The sequence below is a fragment of the Rhea americana genome, unplaced genomic scaffold (genome assembly GCF_003343005.1).
Source record: "Rhea americana isolate MKP2758 unplaced genomic scaffold, rheAme1 scaffold_179, whole genome shotgun sequence".
NCBI classification, from domain to species: Eukaryota; Metazoa; Chordata; class Aves; order Rheiformes; family Rheidae; genus Rhea; species Rhea americana.
Genome location: NW_028185916.1, coordinates 1,382,501 through 1,400,441, shown reverse-complemented (window position 1 = coordinate 1,400,441; position 17,941 = coordinate 1,382,501). Strand labels below are relative to the sequence as shown.

The 17,941-nt window shown below is 40.4% G+C and overlaps 1 protein-coding gene across 1 annotated transcript in view; it reads right to left on the bottom strand.

Moving 5' to 3' along the window:
• Positions 1 to 17,941, bottom strand: part of JMJD1C (jumonji domain containing 1C) — a gene marked incomplete at its 5' end in the record, with an annotated part of 164,381 nt that overhangs the window by 45,141 nt on the left and 101,299 nt on the right. Inside the window, one exon of the mRNA XM_085301604.1 lies at positions 13,393 to 13,506. Within this exon, the coding sequence (XP_085157730.1) occupies positions 13,393 to 13,506 (114 nt within the window). The remainder of the gene's footprint in view (positions 1 to 13,392; positions 13,507 to 17,941) is intronic.

The following is a 17,941-nucleotide window of genomic DNA, read 5'->3' as shown; positions in this document are numbered from 1 at the left end:
GTTTTCTGATGGTTTAAGACATGAATTAAATGAAAACTAGTACATAACCAACTTGAGAGGCATCTTTACAATGTTTATACGCTAAAAACTACACATGAAAATAAGCCTTTCATTAAGTAATTTAATGGTACAAGGACCACATGTAAATTCAAACAATGTAAATGAATTCAGAGATCAATGCATCAGAGGCCTGAACCTTCAGTTTTCTGATGACAAGCATTTTACACAGCTCAAATCATTTGTTATCTGAATTTCCTTTTGCTTCCAGCAGTACTACTATCAACACTGCATTTCAGCTTACTGCATTTTAAGAACTATGGTAGTTTGGCGCTCTGTTCAACATACTCGTCTTTCACCTTAGCCATACCCACTTCGCAGCAAATATACAATGAAGGAGGCCTCAAAAACACTATCATTTCATCATAATGATTTGTAGAATACATATTCAAAAAATATAGGCATTTTTTCCCTCAAGTTGAAAAATCTTTCTTCTTATTTCATCAGAAAACACCCAGAGATCAATTTGTATAAAATAAGCCGTATCTTTTTTTCTTTTTTTTTTTTTTTTGGTTTGGTTTGGCACAGAATCTTTTGGAAAATTTCACAAGGAACAGGATGACTGCAACAGCAGCCTGCCGCCTGCTGCCATGGCCCTCAGAGCAGTGGCAACAAAAAGTGTTGTTTAAATTTAGACTGCTGATACCTTGCACTATTCCTCTAAAATACAAATGTCCTGATTTTCTCCCATAAAAGCAAAACAAAATAAACAGATGCCCTGTTTTCACCACGCCTCAAAAACACCCAAATCCACGCATCTTTTAACTATTCCTCTTTCTGAAATGTCTCCATGGTTCTCGTATTGTTTTAATGCCTTGATAACTAGCCTTTTTTAACCACTTCCTTTCTTTTCTTTTCTATTAGTGATTGTATCACCTGACACACATCTGATTATATCACTGATCTATAATAACCTTTCACTGATCATAACTTTTAAAGCAAAATTTATAATCTTAATGTTTGCCTTTCTAATATTACCCTGCCTCGCATCAGAGAGTGAGTAGGGAAAAAAAGAAAGCCAAACAGTGACACGAAACCCGGATGGGCAGAATACCAACACCTCAACAGCTCGTTACCTGCTAGCTGGTAACATCCCTCTGCCATGCTAGAAGACTTCTTCCTAGCAGCAAAACATGAGACTCCAACTAAAGTGCCGAGAAATCGGCACAAACTGACACCCTGAAAGGTGTCTGCAGAAGCGGGTGCTGCCAAGGGCAAGCAGCTCACACCAAAACCTGGCAAGGAAATAAATTTAACTAGGCCCCATCCTCTGTTGTTCCACACATCTTTTTGGCACGTGGCACTGGTGAACAGCACCTGTTTTTAAACAAGTTCTTTTCTGCTTTCATTTCTGACAAGCCAAAGGCTACCAAAACCAGAAGTGGTCAGAGTTTGGGTTTTTTTGTTAAAAAAAAAAAAGAAAAAAGAAAAAAAAGAAGAAAAGCAGGGGGGAGGCGCTCATTATATCAYGGCAGCCGGGGAAGGAAGAGGCAGCTGCAGGTGGCAGGGCTGTGCTGGTCCTCTCCTCCGCACAGGGGAGGAACCTGCCCCCGCAGGGAACCGCTCCAGCAAAACCATCATCCAGCCCCTGTCCCTGACCCACGGCAACCTCCTTCCCAGGCAAGGCTTCAAATGAAGGGCAACGTTAACCAGAAATGTCACGACCACAGAAGGCCAGAAAGTCTTCTGGAGGGATCGTACCTTCAAGGTTTCCCTTGAAGGGCTTTGGCTGAGTGCAGAGAAGAGGCTCAGGCTGAGCYGGCGCCGTCAGCGCGCGTTACCCCAGCCCACACTTGACCTATTTTCTGCTATTCCTCCCCTCCACGCTCGGTCACAATTCGCCTCATTCAAAGCCGGCAGCTGCTCGGCGGCGCCGGAGCCGGGGGAGCCGAGCTCGGAGGCGCAACGCTGCTCGTGCGCTGGGTCAGCCGCCCGCACGGGCCGGGGCGCTGCCGGCCAGGGCAGGGCCAGGCACGGCCCAGCGCTTGGGCCGCCACGCGCAACACGAGCCGCTCGCGACCTCACCGAGAGGCTCCACGGGCACGCGGAAGGCAGWCTCTTACTTATTTATAAGTATTTTGGACCACAAATATTTAAGATTACAGGTTATCTTCAGTAATATAACGACAACTTCTGTGTTTCTATAAAGAGAAAGGTAACACTACTGAAAAAAAGATAAAGATTAAAAATGCTGTAATTTTTCAACTGCCAAGCAACAATTACTTTCCTTTTCCTCTTGCTCCCCTATACCTAATACTTCTCCCAATACAATCCTACTTTCTTTCTGATTTCATCTGTTCAATAATTAAATAGTTGATACAGATTTTAAATTAATTATCAGGCTTGAGAGTTAGGGGGAATAGGGATGTGCACACTTCTCAGTCACTGTTTCAGGACTGGAAAAGCATCATTGCACTGATTATTTCACTTTTGGAAAAATAACTCACAACCCTTAACAATATCAGATCATTTTGTATTAAGAGTATAAAAGACTATGCTATGTAAAATGTATTAAAGTTAGGAAGACTAATGTAATGGAAAAATCTGTCTCAGTCAAGTTTTTTCCCCAGTTTTACTTCACGAACACAGAAAATAAGCAGACATATTTGCCTTCCTGTAAGATTACCAATGTCTCAGGTGAAACATGTACATTGGAAAACTTGCATGCTGCAAGCCAGCTCACTAGTCCTCACCAAGAGCAAAGGGAGGCGAGAGCAGAGCACAGCACGAGAGTGCAGCGGGGAAGGGGAACCAGACCTGCAAACCTCGGCACGGTAGGTACTGTCTTCAACAAACTGAAATCTGCTCTAAGAATCCTTGCTATAGTTTTGATTTTGAAAATAACAGATTAAAAAGAACAAGCAATGACTTCTATGCTCACCAGTATGCCACCCTCGCTTTGAGCAGCTGGGACAAAAGTGCTCTCACTCTAACACTTACTGGGGTCCTGGTCTGATTKACAAATTAGGAAGAAAACAGGAAAACAATATATCTTTCAACTAAATGGGCAGGAAAATAGAATCTCCTGTTAAGCACAATGTATCTTTTAGCATTTTATCTTAAAATTTCCACAAACAAATGGCTCCTACCCACTAGAACAGCAGACTGAGTCTCCATTCAGGAAGCTTTGGTGAGGATTCGACACTTAGTTCTCTCTCCATCTACAGACGACTGATAGCTCACATRGAAAGTAGCATTCCAGTTCTATCTTCTCCCTCATGTGGATGAGGGAACCCTACATTTGCAGAGCAGTAGCATTAGTCCTGCCCTGCTAAGCCAGTAACTCTGAAGTCACATGGATTCAAACAAACCTCTGAGCCACTCACCAAGCAACCTGATGCCACTAGTGTGATTATTTATGGAAAAAGAAACCTCAAAGTGCAGACGTTCCCCTGAAAGCAAACAATTAGCAGAAAGAGGTTTATGCCAACAAGAAGAGTGGCTAAGATTGGCAAAAACTCTTTTGTACRTTGATATTAAAATTTAAACTAAGACCCAGACACTCTGTGAATCGTGAAACTGCTTTCAGAACATACCTAAGAGTTCTCCAAATCGATCACTTAAAGGACAAGCGGTATGAATGGAGGGATCTTTAAGCAAAAAAACATTAAAGAAAACATTCTTTTGATCACCAGTTGTCTGGACCAGCAGGCTGCTAGGAAGGCAGTCTAATGTTCTCAGAAATAAAGCCAAGAGCTCAGAAACTGACAATTTCATGGAAAGCACAACTGCASTGCATCATGGATAGCAGGAGGTATTTGCAGCAGCTTGAAGCAGCAAAGCTGGAAATCTTAGGCTGCCACCACAGACTCCGGCAGGCTGCTTGGATCTAGCATCTCATGGTGCTTACCTCCATCACACCTYTGACCAGGTATATCACTCAGCACCATATGATTCTTGGACAAGACTACTGATGACCAGAAGCTTACTGCACTGCAAAACAAGGTCTCAAAATTCACTCTGCAGAAGAAAATTATAAACACTACCCAACACATGGCATATTGATGACAGCGCTTGCCACCGCCTCCCGGAAACACCCACCCCAGCACCTTGCTCCTGTGACTGACTCTCCAGTCTGTAATCCGAACTCCCACCAACCTAGATTATCAGCAGTCACAAAGTTACCAAGACGCTTAAGTAAACTTCCTCAATTATTTTGACTAAATCCCAAACTTTTCAGGAGCTCTGAGAACATGCAACTTCCCAACTCCATTCCCCACAATTTATGATTACGGGCAGAACAATCCTGCCTCTCCAAATCTTAGCCATTTTCTGTCAAGAGAAAAGAATACATCAAATGGCTTCAAAATTCCTTGAAAGTCAGCTATAACACACTTCTCATACTCCAGTGGCATTTGGTCCACCTAAYTACTGTCATATCCATGTTTTATTTTCAAGTGGTTTTCAGGAATTTATTTGAAAATACATTTCTTAAATTAGTGTTACAACAGTGCTGGCCACATCCTGGTGATACGAATGCAGTTGGGACAAAAAGCTATTTGTCTCAGGTTGTAAATGACTACCACTGTATTAGGACAGAATCTGAAGTTAGAATGTATGCATTTTCTTGCAGAATTTCATTCCAAAGACTCTACTCTCCTGGTAGCCAGTGTACAGCACAGAGACTGCAGCAGCCTGGCTGGGTGCACAAGAGCAAGCTAATCCCTGTGCAAATGCGGAAATGCTGCTTCTGCTCCCAGACAGTATTAAAAGCAGTGTTGCCATAAGCATGTGCTCTCGCACACTAAGAGCTCCGTTCTGACCTGCTGGAGCCATTTTAGGTATTTTCCCTATAAATAACGGAGGTCTGACCAGCTGGGATGTACATCATATCTGGATTAATACTGCAGCTCTCTGCAACTCTGGAGAAAGCAGTGGCTCTGCCTTTTATAGAACAGATGAATAATCATCCTGCAAACAGGGAAGATTAAATTGCTAATCAGAAAACGTGGGCATTTTGGTTGTTGCTGCAATAAACTCCTTGGGGTAAACTCGGGAAAGTCATTCCCTGTGTAAAACAAATACAACGCTTGTCTATTTCATAATATTTTTTCATAAATAAATCTGTTAGCCCACARGACAAAAATGCTATTAAAAAAATAATTCAAGATTGAACTATATCACTTTTTAAAAACCTGTCAAGCATTGTACTTTAGCCAAAGTTTAACATATCCTGAAACCTGCTTTATCCTCGTTCTCTTTGCTGTTTACCAAAGTGGCAAGGAATGCTGAAGAGATGATGGCAAATGGTAGAAACATAGCCTCTATATTTGAAATACAATTCCTATAGTGCATGTTTAAAATTCACTCCTAAAACCATAAAATAATATAACATTTAGTGAAAAGATCAGTTTAATGTATTTCAAACCCTCTTGGTTTCCAAAAGTGTATGAGTTACTATTCCTATTAATGTTGGCAGACAAGCACAAAAGGGGGTGCAGGGAAAAACAGGAATAGTTAATTTTAATTCTATTCAAAAGACAGGAAATGTTTGCTAGATTGAATAGGACCAAAAAAAMCAGTATTTACAAACAATGATGGTAAAAAAACAATTTAGAACTATATTTAATTCTAAGGTATACAGTTAAAAGAGAATGAAATTTGATCAGAAAATGCACTGTACACCACGTCCTCTACATAAAAACAGATACTGCACTTCATTTTGTTAGTAAAGTTATTCCAATGTCTAAGGAAGTAAAAAGATCCATACTTGCTTTTATTAGAAAAAAATGAAATTAAAAAAAAAATCAAGTTTGGATAGAATTTCTTGAGTTTCGCAACAGATTTCTGGCCTGGAAAAAAGAATTCCATGTACATGCTTAGATCATTTCATCTGGAACTACATCCCCTCTCAATTTCTCCTTGCTGCAACTTGCTGAAGGCTGCGGAGCAGAGTTCTCATGTGGCACTAATCCTGRAGTACAAATTAGCACTTCTAGCAAGTATAATTTCAAACATATATTTTAGATAAGAAGTTACAGAGCAAGAGGCATATAAAGACTGCAATTAGTTGGGGTACACCTTTCTTTCCCCCTCCTACCGTACATCTGGAGAAGTTGATTAAATACGCTACCTCACAGAACTTTTAATGATAGTTATTCCAACCTGTATGAACCTCAAGAAAATCAAAATCTGACTTTCCCTTTTTTAAGGGATCACATAACTCTACACAAATGAAGTATACAACACATGCACCTCCTTTAAGAGAAATGTAATGATCCTGTCAATCATAAATCATTACCTCTAATTCTTCTACTGTACAACTTGAGGAAAGAGAGTATTTGATTTTTTTTCCATAAAAAGTTGTTCCAAAGTACAGCATTTTCCTCATTTAAAAAATGTTCTGAATAAAACTACAGATTTCTGCAGCACTTTGTAGGAGTTGCAYCAATAAAGAGATACTGTGTCAAGTGAAAGAATAAAAACAAGTAAGACCATGAACACTTCATCTAATAAACTATCATATAGATCAAGTCAAGTTAAAACTTATTTTTTGTAAAAATGCATTTCAGTAAAACACAAGCCTTACTGAAAAATTCCCCACCACCTGAACTGCAGGGAAGACTTCTTTTTCCGGCTAAACATACTTATGCAATAACTGCAGTATTCTACCTCAGTCAAGGTTCAGAGTCCCCCCAAAGCATTATATCCAAATTCCAACATATAGCAACTATTTGCGAAAATGAGAACATATGGCAAAGAGCTAACTACTTATTAAAAAAAAAAATCCAAAAATCCTGTATCAGTCTATTTTCGTAATACAGACAAAATGTCAGTTCACAACACTGGTTAAGATATCACATTAAAAATAAAGGTTAAAAATTCTCATCTAATAAATCAGTGTGAAAATAGGATGTATTTATGGACACACAATCGAGGATAATCAAGTCCTTTTCTTACTACTAAGGGATAATTTCCATGAGTTCTCACTGCTGAAAAAAAAGACAGATCATCTCTGATCAAAGAGAAGAAGTTGCTTAACCAAAAACTTTATAGACAAATTTGTAAATTCAACACTCCAAAGATTATTTTTGAGAATTACTAAGATACTTCTGATGTTCATTTCTACAAAACCAAACCAAACCAATTTTGTTCTGTTTTTAATTCCTCATTTTTAGTTACTTATCTCAATGTATCTCCTTGAATACAGCTAATGATATCAAACTAACCAACTGATCATGATCTTTGAAGAAGTCTGGAARGAGTTAAACAAGTATTTCTATGACAGTGGAAAAAAAAATGAATTTTTTCTTATGGATCTGTAACCTACCATCACACTGTAGTAACCTCAGCCTACCCCAGGCACCTTATAACTCCTCCTCCCCTTACGCCTTCTCAATGCCCTAAATTCAACCGAAATTCCCTAATCCCATCGCATTAGCTCCAACCCCTCCCACGCGAGCCAGGCCACGTGGGCCGCAGCACCGTSGGCCGCAGCCAGCTGCCTCCCCGCTGCACTGCTGCCTTCCTCCAAGAACTCCACTTCTGTGTTGAATCGCAGCGAAATTTGGGGGAACGGCAAAAGGAAGAGAAAGCGTGTGACTAAACATGCCCATTTTTAAGAACCCAGGGTAGAAACAGAAAGGCTCTCTTTTTTTCATCTATTGTGAGAACAAGGACAGATAGAGTACTCAGAGAAGCAGCTCTCTTCCTAAAGCAAGCATAAATTACTGCTTTAACAGAGATGATATATGCGCATATACATCTCTATCTTGCTGATTCTACAAATTGCAGATGTAAATCCCTCCCTTGTTCTTCTCTTCTTGTGAATGCTAGGATGAAACTGTTTTGTCTCACAGTCATAACAGGGAGTGAAGACTGCTATGAGTCATCTGACCCACTTCTAGTTGGATTTAGCCTTTTGCTTTCCGTCACATTGGAAACACACACTTAAACACAGCCAGTCTTAGTAACAAGCTGTTTAGACCATCACTCTTCAGGATGCTGCCAGAGAAGCCAGCTGGACTGCTTATGGGTGGTCCAGACACCAGAGCCATGGAAAAGAATAGAGTCAGCTTTTAAAGAAGACACTGAGAAGAGTTAAAAATTCAGAAATTTGTGTGCTTCTCTGTCATCCGCAGAGGAAACGCAACTGGGAGCTGAGCACATGACAGCCCTGACTGCCAGCTGGCCTCCGCTGCGTGCTCCTTGAGCTGTCTCGGTCAACCTCAAAGGGTGGGACAAACCCAAAAGCTCCGACTGCCTGGTCAGTGGAGGTACAAGTTTATGGGAAAGGCAATTTTCAGTTCCAGTAGCTATTTTTAGGCCTAAAGTTTGCAAAAAATGGCTGAAAGGAGTCTAAACTGTATGATTATGGGGTGCTTAAAATACATACAGAAAAATACCTTATTTTATCCTTGCTTTAAGATATTTAAAGAAAGGTTTTTTTATRCATACATGTTACTACTATCCAAGCCATGCTACATTATTTGCTTGTTCTTACGAGCAAACAAGTTAATGAAAGCCAAAAGCATTCAGGCCTCAAATACCCAATACACACCCATAATAAACAGAAAAGAATTTAGAAGAGTTGCACAATACTCAATCACCCTATATCAGAACATACAAAACTTGAATTTGTAACAGATCAAGTAAGATTTTGGCAGTATTTAAATCCTGAATCTGAGGGATTTATTACATAATTAGTAACAAATTTTAATACTGTTACTGCTACAATATTTAAGGAGTATCAGACATTTGACCTGCTAGCTCTGCAAAACTTTGTATATTTATTTTAAATGTATATTTAGATAAAAGAGTATATACTTACACCTATCCTTCTGCATGTAACACCTCCCACAGGGGACTTCCCAGTGCCTTATCTGGGTGTCTGGAAGCATCAGTACAGAGGTAGACTGACTGACTGTACCATTTTGAAATACTGAGGAAATCAGGCTTGGCTTAAAAAACTCCACCAACAAAACAGAAAAACACCTCCTCTTATTTTGTCCTGTAGAACAATTTGGATAAGCAGTTTGGATCAAAGAGAGCCTGCAGCACAGAGAAGAACTCAAGTGTGTTTTCAGTTCATTCTTAGCTTTTTTTGCCTTCCCCTAGCTCTTCAGAAAGTCCTGTGCGCAGCAGAGCTTTGGGAAGATGCCTGCGTGCACACCCTCCCACTTCCTTCCTCAAGTGGTGAAAACTCCTTGCAGGAAGTTTAATGCTTGTGGAGGAACTTCATGCGAATTTTCGCCCTGTCTCAACTGTGTGGCCAGCCCATTTACTCCTGTGCAGTGCATTCATGAATCCTTTTGAAATATTTAAGCTGTAGCAGAGGAGTGAGGAAGCAGCGGCCGCAGGCCTCATTACCCCACGCGTATTCTTTATTTGCCTGTCCAAAATATAATGCAATTGACTCTGGCTAAAAACCTGGAGCTCAGCTTCAGTCAAAACCAGCACAGTATACACTTTGGCCCAGCAGTGCCTGCGGCTGATACTGCCAAACATGATCCAGACAAAAACTCCAAACTGATGAGATCGCACATATTCAGCTTTAATTCTTCATGTCCCCATCTGCAGTCTTTCAAGTAAATTACAATCCTTAAACAAATTAAGACAAGATCAGCTTTGGCACTGCTTAACTTACTAGGTATTCTACAAACAATAGAGATGTAACTGGTCACAGAATATTACAGGAAAATGGGTATTTGATTATTATTATAGAAAATTATTTTGATTTTAATTATATGATTTAGATTATATCTGCACTTGTGCAGATTTACTGCAGTCTCACTCAAAATATTTTAACAACGAATATATTTGAAAGTGTGCTGATTTTCAAACAGTATCAAAAGTCCCTAAAAAGACAAGTTTGAAAGCTGCTGAATGAATGAACAATCACAAATTAATCATGAAATAAACATGATATACTGTGACTGTAAACTAGAAAGACATTAAGGATGTGGATTTACATATCACATTCCAAGACTTATGTTTCTTACAGGTACTACTATAAAAAAAAATAGCCTTAAAAAAAAAAAAAAGTCTATCACTTACTGCAAAGGACCTTAACTTTCATTTCAACATGAAGTACCACAGCAAATACATTTACATCTACTCTGTCCTGAAGATCCTCTTGTCACCACCATAAAAAGAAATACATGACTAAATGGTCTGACCATGCCAGATTAATGAATGAGTCATTCTCAGTTACACATCAGTTTCACGTAGACAATAATACCCTTTATATCCTCTCTGAAGCAAGTGAGAGAAAAGGCACAGGAAACAAACTGTAGGTTGGTGTTGAAGGCACCACACATGCAGACTCCTGGGAATGGCCCTGGAGAAGGGACAGCTTTCAAGGCAGCACACACGCATGGGGAAAAAAACGAACCAGGCAACATGCTTAGATGTAACGAACAAATTCCCTAACAAGCACAATACTTGTCAGATACAAGGTTGTAAAGATGCAGAAAAAAATGGGAAACAGCTACAGGAGAGCAAGGCGCATATYCTACTTTTAGTAACTATATTCATCTAGCACTTATGTAGGTTGCTGCATCTGTATCAACTGAAACATGTTTATTTTTGCAAAGAACAGACATGGCATGGGAATCTGTGGTTCATGATTCCTTAGTGAGGCCTGCCAAAGTATCCTTACTCTTGTTCTGAAAGAACCACTTCTGGTAACAAGAATACTTTAATTTCTTTGCCTAGTCAAACTTTGTTTTTTCCTGCCAAGACTGAAAGGATGCCAAGTGTGCTGTTTTCCTTGCCTTGGGCAGTCATCTTTCAACTGGACATCTCCACCTTACTCAGAGACTCTTTAGGCCAACAGTTACGTTAAACAGCACTGTGTTTCAAACAAAACTGATCTAGGTAGAATTCAAAGTGAATGATCATCTGCTGCCTGTTACTAATACTATGAGCATATACAACGATGGGAAAAAATTACTCAGTAGTTAAGAATGGTATCTGAAGCGAAATGGAGTCTTCCCACACAGATCCAAGCTCTGTTTGTTTTGGCAGTAAGGTATCGGAACTTCAGGCGCTTACAGCAATAYGCAATAAAAAAATGTTTAGATCACCACGGTCTCTAAGGACTCCATATTGAAAATGCACAGCTATGGGAGTTTTAACCAAAACCAAATATGCTTAGAGAGACTCAACGTTAACCGACCTTTACAAAGGATAGCTCTTAAGTTCTGTTTTCTGCTCAAAAGCAGGTTAACAGTATTCTGGATCAAATAAGGAGATAAAAGGGCCATTCTTTCATAGAAAAATAGATTTTGAGAAATCAAAGTTTACTGAAGATTTATCTGGGAAGCAGAGGGGAGAAGGGAGGTCTTCTAACTGAGAAAAAAAAAAAAAGCTTAAAGAACTACTTTACATTAAGTGACTTAAGACCAAGAATGTGCCATCTGTGATTTCCAGCATTAAGTACAGAATAGCACTGAAAAAGTAACACGCAAAATGAATGAATGCAGACAATCTTCCCACTCAGATATCTTCCAGTATAGTCATGAGGAYCAATGTAATATTTTCCTCAATATGTTCCTAGTACATAATTCAGTTACTGTATTTTAAAAATGATTTATTTACTCTTTAAGACATTATCATTCAGTAAAGTTCTTATCTACACATTTTACACATAAGACTTGCTAACGAGATATTGCTAGGTCTGCAAAGAGACACACCTATGAATGTAATTTCCAAAACTTAATATAACCAGTTAAATAAAGATATCATTGCATTGTTAACCAGTAAGTGCACATTTCTTTGTATGTCTACATTCAGTACCTGAGCAACCCCCAGTTAAGAGGCAAATTTTGGATGTTCTGATACCTTAAAGAAATCTGTTAGCAACCTTCTTGCAATATTAAAATGAACGGGTAACTTAGATTTCTTCTGTCACCAAACTGTTCATAATGGATACAGATCAGTAACCTCCATCACTGCCTCTAATTGGCAACTGTGTGCTCCATGAGAGGGTAGCAGCTTCTCCCATAGAAGCAGCACTCTACTTGTCAAAAACAAAGGCCGATAGTGAGGAAGAGCAAGTTTACATCTTGAATTATTTTTCGCAAGCTATTGCTCGCCCCACAGCTTTTGGTGAAAATCTCTTTTGAAATTCCATTTGTGACTGCTGCTAATTACTGTATTATCTATCAAGATAGACTAAGGCTAGCTGTCCATATGACAAGGACACATTTTCAAGAGTAACACCTTCACTTCAATTGGCATGCACCTTCCCAAATGAAACTGGAACTTCCCTGTGTCTAGGACTGTCAGCACATATTCTACATATCAAATTTTCTAAAACGGAAGGACCTAAAAATGCATATACCATTGCTATGTTACTACCAGCTGGGCTTGGCAACAGGATTGTTTTACAAAAGGCAGTCCTTCTCATATATTCAATTTGTTTTGCTCAGCTCATCTTGTGAAAAATGATCTACTGCCAAAAGGAGATTGATTACAGTTACCGGAATGAACATTATCAGAGACAATGATCTTGATACGTTTTATGCAAAGAATAGACGCTAGCACAAGTATTCTCTCTGTAAAATGAATCTGGAGGACTGCGGTTGGGCTCTGAGGGTGAATTTACACTTCATGGCTCAGCTGATTTAAGAGGCTGCTGCTGCCAGAAGAGGATATCCTACTCTGCGTTGCATCATCCTGGCCCCCCTCCCTCCCCGGGAGGCGACGGCGCTCGCTGCACCCTCTGCTAAGCCACTTCAGCTCACCAATATCAGAGTTCTTTTTCGTGTGCGAGTGTGCATGTGTGGGGGGTGTTCAAGGAGCTGCTGGTTTAGAAAGGTAAACTATCTAGTGTGGGGTAGGCAGCGAGACTTCTCCCTTTCAGCAAAGCCAAGCATTAGAGCAACCCGAGCTATAACATGTAACTTCAGCCTGACACAAAACGTTGAACTCATTTAGCTTCCCCAACACTGACAAACCAAAGCACCAACCATTCCATGAACCGAATCTCCCTCACCTTTCCCTGTGGCTCTGCCTCGATTGCTTCTCTTTTCTAGCTCTGTACTTGGTGTTAGGGGAAAAAAAAAAAAAAAGTCTTGGAGAAGGAGGAGGGAAGAAGGGGTGTCAGGACAAAATTACATAGTATTTATTCAGGGCCATCTGTTATTCTCAGTCTCAACATACTATTTTTGTATCACCACAGTGTACAATCACAGTCATAAGAAAGAATTTATGGCTATTTGAATTGTAATCAGTCCAGCACATGCTGAAGTATCAAATGCCTGTTTGTCACAGAAGAGATTTTTAGACCCCTTTCTTAAAGAGAAAAAAATCACTATTTCTGCTGTTTTCAAAATACATGCACATTAATAAACACATGGAGCGTATTTGTGCACTAACCAAGTTTCTTACCTGATAGGGCTGAAAGGCACTATCTTCAGTTATAAAATCCAGCTGTTTGTCCACAAGGAATTCTACTGCAGTAACTGAATCATACACACTTTTTCCAACCAAGGGTTTGAATGTCTATTAAAAAAAAAGGAAAAAAGGAAAAAAGGAAAAAAGAAAATTAGCAAATTTTTAAAAAGCTCAGCACATCAAATCCCCAGGACCGTATAAGTACTGACAAATCAGTTCTTCCATCAAAACAAGTTAGAACAGAGTAACAACAATCATTTTATAAGAAATGAGAATTTTGTGCTTTTAGTTTTTCCCTTTGTGCAGTTGATGGAAAACTAGCGAGAAAAGGGAACTACAACATGCACTGTTCCTTTTCCTCACTGTTCTTGAGCAAGAGTGCTTACCACAAAAGCTCAAAGTACAGGAGCATGACTGTATTTTAAACATACAGCTCAATGCGCAGATCCTCTCTGCCTGCCTGCAGGACTAGCTAGTGCAGTGGTAACTACACTAAGAGCACTGAAGTGGAAGCGATGGCAGGCATGAAATCGCTCCCTTCCTGTTCTGAAATCCTTCACCTTGTCTGAAGTCAACCACCTCATTTCCCCGGCTCTGCGGTGACGTTTCCTCCCCTGCGGGAWGGGCTGCCGGGCGCAGCGCCGGCCCTGACTGTCCCAGCCCAAGCTCCTCTCCGCCCCGCACTGCCGGAAGCACAAACCCTCCCGATCCACGCCACAAAGAAAGGGGAAAGAGCAAAGGGAGAGGAGGGAGGCCTCCACACAAGGCCCTAGGGACAGTCTAGACACAAACACAGTCCCAAGCACCCTGCCTCCCCTTCCCTACAAGCACGTCCAAACCCCACCCTGCAGAGTGAGGCATGCCAAGTCCTACGCAGAAAAGGAGTGGGAAGAGCGCGCAACGGTGGAAAAAGCTCTGCCGAGGAGGGAGCGAGCAGTCCCTCTGGTGCTGGCGCTGGCAGGGTTTCCTGGAACAGAAGCTGAGTGAGAGTGTGACTGAGTGGGGATGTACCAAAAGGAGATGAGTCAGGTAGAAAGGAAATCCCAGTGGACAGAGGAGAGAGAAAATGCAGCTCTGAGGACAGATAGAGAGTAGTAAGAGGAAGTCACTAAAGTAACAAAGAAAAAAGTAGACAAGAGTTATCAGCAAAAAATGTGCAAAATACAAGGAAAAAAAAATCACAGAGCGACAGGGAAAAGAGAAGAAAGTTATTCCACAGGACAGAAAATAGGAACGAGGGAAAAAAGCAAAATAAAACCCCTTTTGAGACCAACTCTACGATTATAGCTCAGCAGGAAAAGACGAAGAGGAAAACCAATTCAGGTTACAACCAATGAAGCATTGTGCCAATGCCACAGTAACATCTCTTAAGATTTTACTATTGCAGCAGAACAGCACTGGCTCCCAGGCACCATCCTAAGTAGCAGACCCCAGTATGCACAAGAGGAGGCCAAGATCACCCCTGCTTTTTTCCACAGATGGGGAAACCGAGGCAGAGAGCAATTACATAACTTGACGGAAGTCAAGTGGCAGTCAGCGACCTGCCTTCAGTCCCTCAGCACGCCAGTGACTGAAGCACAGGATACCCTGAATACCTATTCAAACCTTGTTACCTACTTTGTAAGGTGTTGCCTTGCGACTAGTCTAATTAAAAACTCAGCCTCTACAGAGCTTAAGTCCTAGCACTTACTAAACAAGTGAGAAACTTTTCATAGGAGATATATAATATTTTCTAATATACATCTACAACTCTAAAAATGTTCAGATGTAATGTCCTCCATTCTTGTTTCTATTTTATTTAAGGTTTCATTTCAGTTGCTAGCCTTTCTTGTATGACCCCGGAAAAACCCATCAGCCATTTCCATAATATAGTGCCCAGATGAAAAGGCTGGAGGGGCAGAAGAACATGGTGATGTGCTAACTGCAGAGTTCGAATAGCAAATAATTATTTAATCTCTAATGGTTAAGAAAAAGCCTTTGCTCTTGCATCACTTTTCTGTAATGGACCTTGTATCGTTAATACTTTGAGTTAGGACAGGGTGGAGTTCACATCATACAATTGCAAAATACGTGTGTGCAAACTCACAACTTGCAAGCAGGTAATTTTTTAAAATATTGATCAGCTTTTCAGTTGTTAATTTGTATCTGAATCTTAACATATGTTGAAAAAGAATCAATTTGAAAAAGCAGAACAACTTTTCATACAGTTATTAAGGTCAACAAATACATTTCTGGCTACATACAACAGGACACACCACATCATTAGCTGAAACGAAACTGTGTGGAACGTGGCTTGCAGTTATCATTCAGGGATTTAGACAACACTACAGRTTAAGGTATGTGTGAGCCATTGGTTTATCTTACTGCTGGTATTAAAAGAACTAGTTCCAAATATAGATCTGTGAACGCGATTATTCTCAGAAGAGAAATGTAATCCCTTCTCATTTGCTTTCATAGATCTAAGTCTCCAGACAGGCCAACGCCCCTGCAATACGCATGTGAAGGATGCAGGCTAGTCTACAAGCACAGAGTAAAAATATGTAAATAAATAAAGCAAAACTGTGCCATGTCACACAGCTCCTCATAGGTGGATGGCTACTCAACTGAACAAAACTTACTTGAAGATTTTTCAAGCACTATTAGAAAATATTCCCACTATCAAAGAACAACAAAACCCCACCCTTTCAAAAGAAGCAGGCCTTCTCAGGAAAGCAAAGTCCAGACTGCAGCAGCTCAATRAGATACGCAGGCCACCAACCAGATAGCCAAACTGGTACCGATTTGAAGAAGTCTTAACACTAAAGCCGTGACCGAGTTTTACACTACCCATAACATACGTACAAAGAAAACCAGACTAAGRCTACAGCAGGGAAGAGTCAGCTACTAGAAGCAAGCATGTAAGACGTGTAATGACATGAAAATAGATTTAAGAAGGTCCAACAGTCTTCTTGCAAACTCTCAGAGAAAGACGCTCCCTCTTTAAGTTCCCAAAGCACAGGACAAGTCTCTGGAGAATCACATATACTGGTTGAAATTACTAAAAGCTGAACATCTTAAACAAAAATCTCCGTTTCAAACTCACATAAAGCTTCCTTTATCATCTACATTAACTCTGCTCCCCAAAGACCACAATTAAGCAAAGGACTTGAGCACACACTCAATTTTAAGTAGCAGCTAATTTCACTATTCTTCTAAGCTTTTTTTTTTTTTTTTTTTTTTTTTTTTTTAAATCTCACTGCCTCCCACCAAATCAGAACCAATGCTTCGCTAAAGCGAGCTCCATGAACGCACACATACTTTGGCTTCTTCACCGGCAGGGCCACGGCTCCTGGCCAATACATAGTGCTTATCCACCCCCTCCCTCCTCGTTGCTGCTTCTACCCCCAAACACAAAAGAAATAACCTGCCTACCAGAGGCACCCGGCACAACTGTGAAACCGGCAATAAAAACTGATTTTGGACATGTCTGAATTCCAAACAGATTTTTTTAAAGAAAATATCAAACATCACTTTGCAGTAAAGAACCTCAAACTTTTTGATGGCATTCCTCAAATATTCACAAAAATATACAGCTCACAGACTGCTTTTCTAACACACATAATAAAAAAATCATCTATCATTTCGCTAACCCCTTGGCAGCCCTGGGCCCTGCTTACCCGAAGAAGCAGTACTGCAGAAGTATAGAGAGCATTTTTATCTCCCTATTAATGCAATTAAGCAGCTGGAAGCACAGTAAGCCAACACCATGTGACCAGCCAGCGCTCGACACTCGCCAGCACTGACTTGGGGTCCAAAACCCTGCGCCTGAGAACTGCTGACTACAGGGTGTTACCTTAGCACTTCTAGGTTGTTACACCAGAAAATTGTCATTCCAATAAACGCTCAGGTTACAGCTGAACTACCAGCTGTGTGCCCAGTTCCTTCCTTTGCCTTAATACAGTTTAAACCTTGTTTAGCTGGGCACTGAACTCATGTGCCTGAAAGCTGCTCTTCACATCACAAAAGCACATTTCTGAACATATATGTAGGATATTTGCTCTTTAAAAGCATCTGTCTAGAGGAATTTATACTACAAAAAAACCAGTCTTTTAAAAACTAAGACTTTATTCAAGAAAGCTTTTCTTATGCTAAAGCTTGTTAATGTTCACCAGGACTGCGAATGTTCTTTGGCAGAGACAGAAGCAATTTTATATATTTCCATTTTTTAAACCACAGAACTTGAAAAAAAATCATATAAAATTAATTTAAATATGCTGCTAAGCAAACTTTTCCATATATTGTTCTTTAGCATAGCTGTTTAGTCTGCAGTAGTGCAAACACTGGCACCTTTTCATTACGGCACTTAACCACTGAACTTCGAAATAGCTGTATTTCTCCCCCAAAGCTGTTTGTTGCCGTGGCTGGTACCCAAAAGCAAAATCACCAAGGGGAGAAGAACAGAAGGTAAATAAAACCGACCTGAAAGAAAAACCAGGCGTCAAGTCCATTTCCCACAGCGCAACGCCTCGTTGCCGCGCTACCCCGGGCTGCCTGCGCTTCCTGC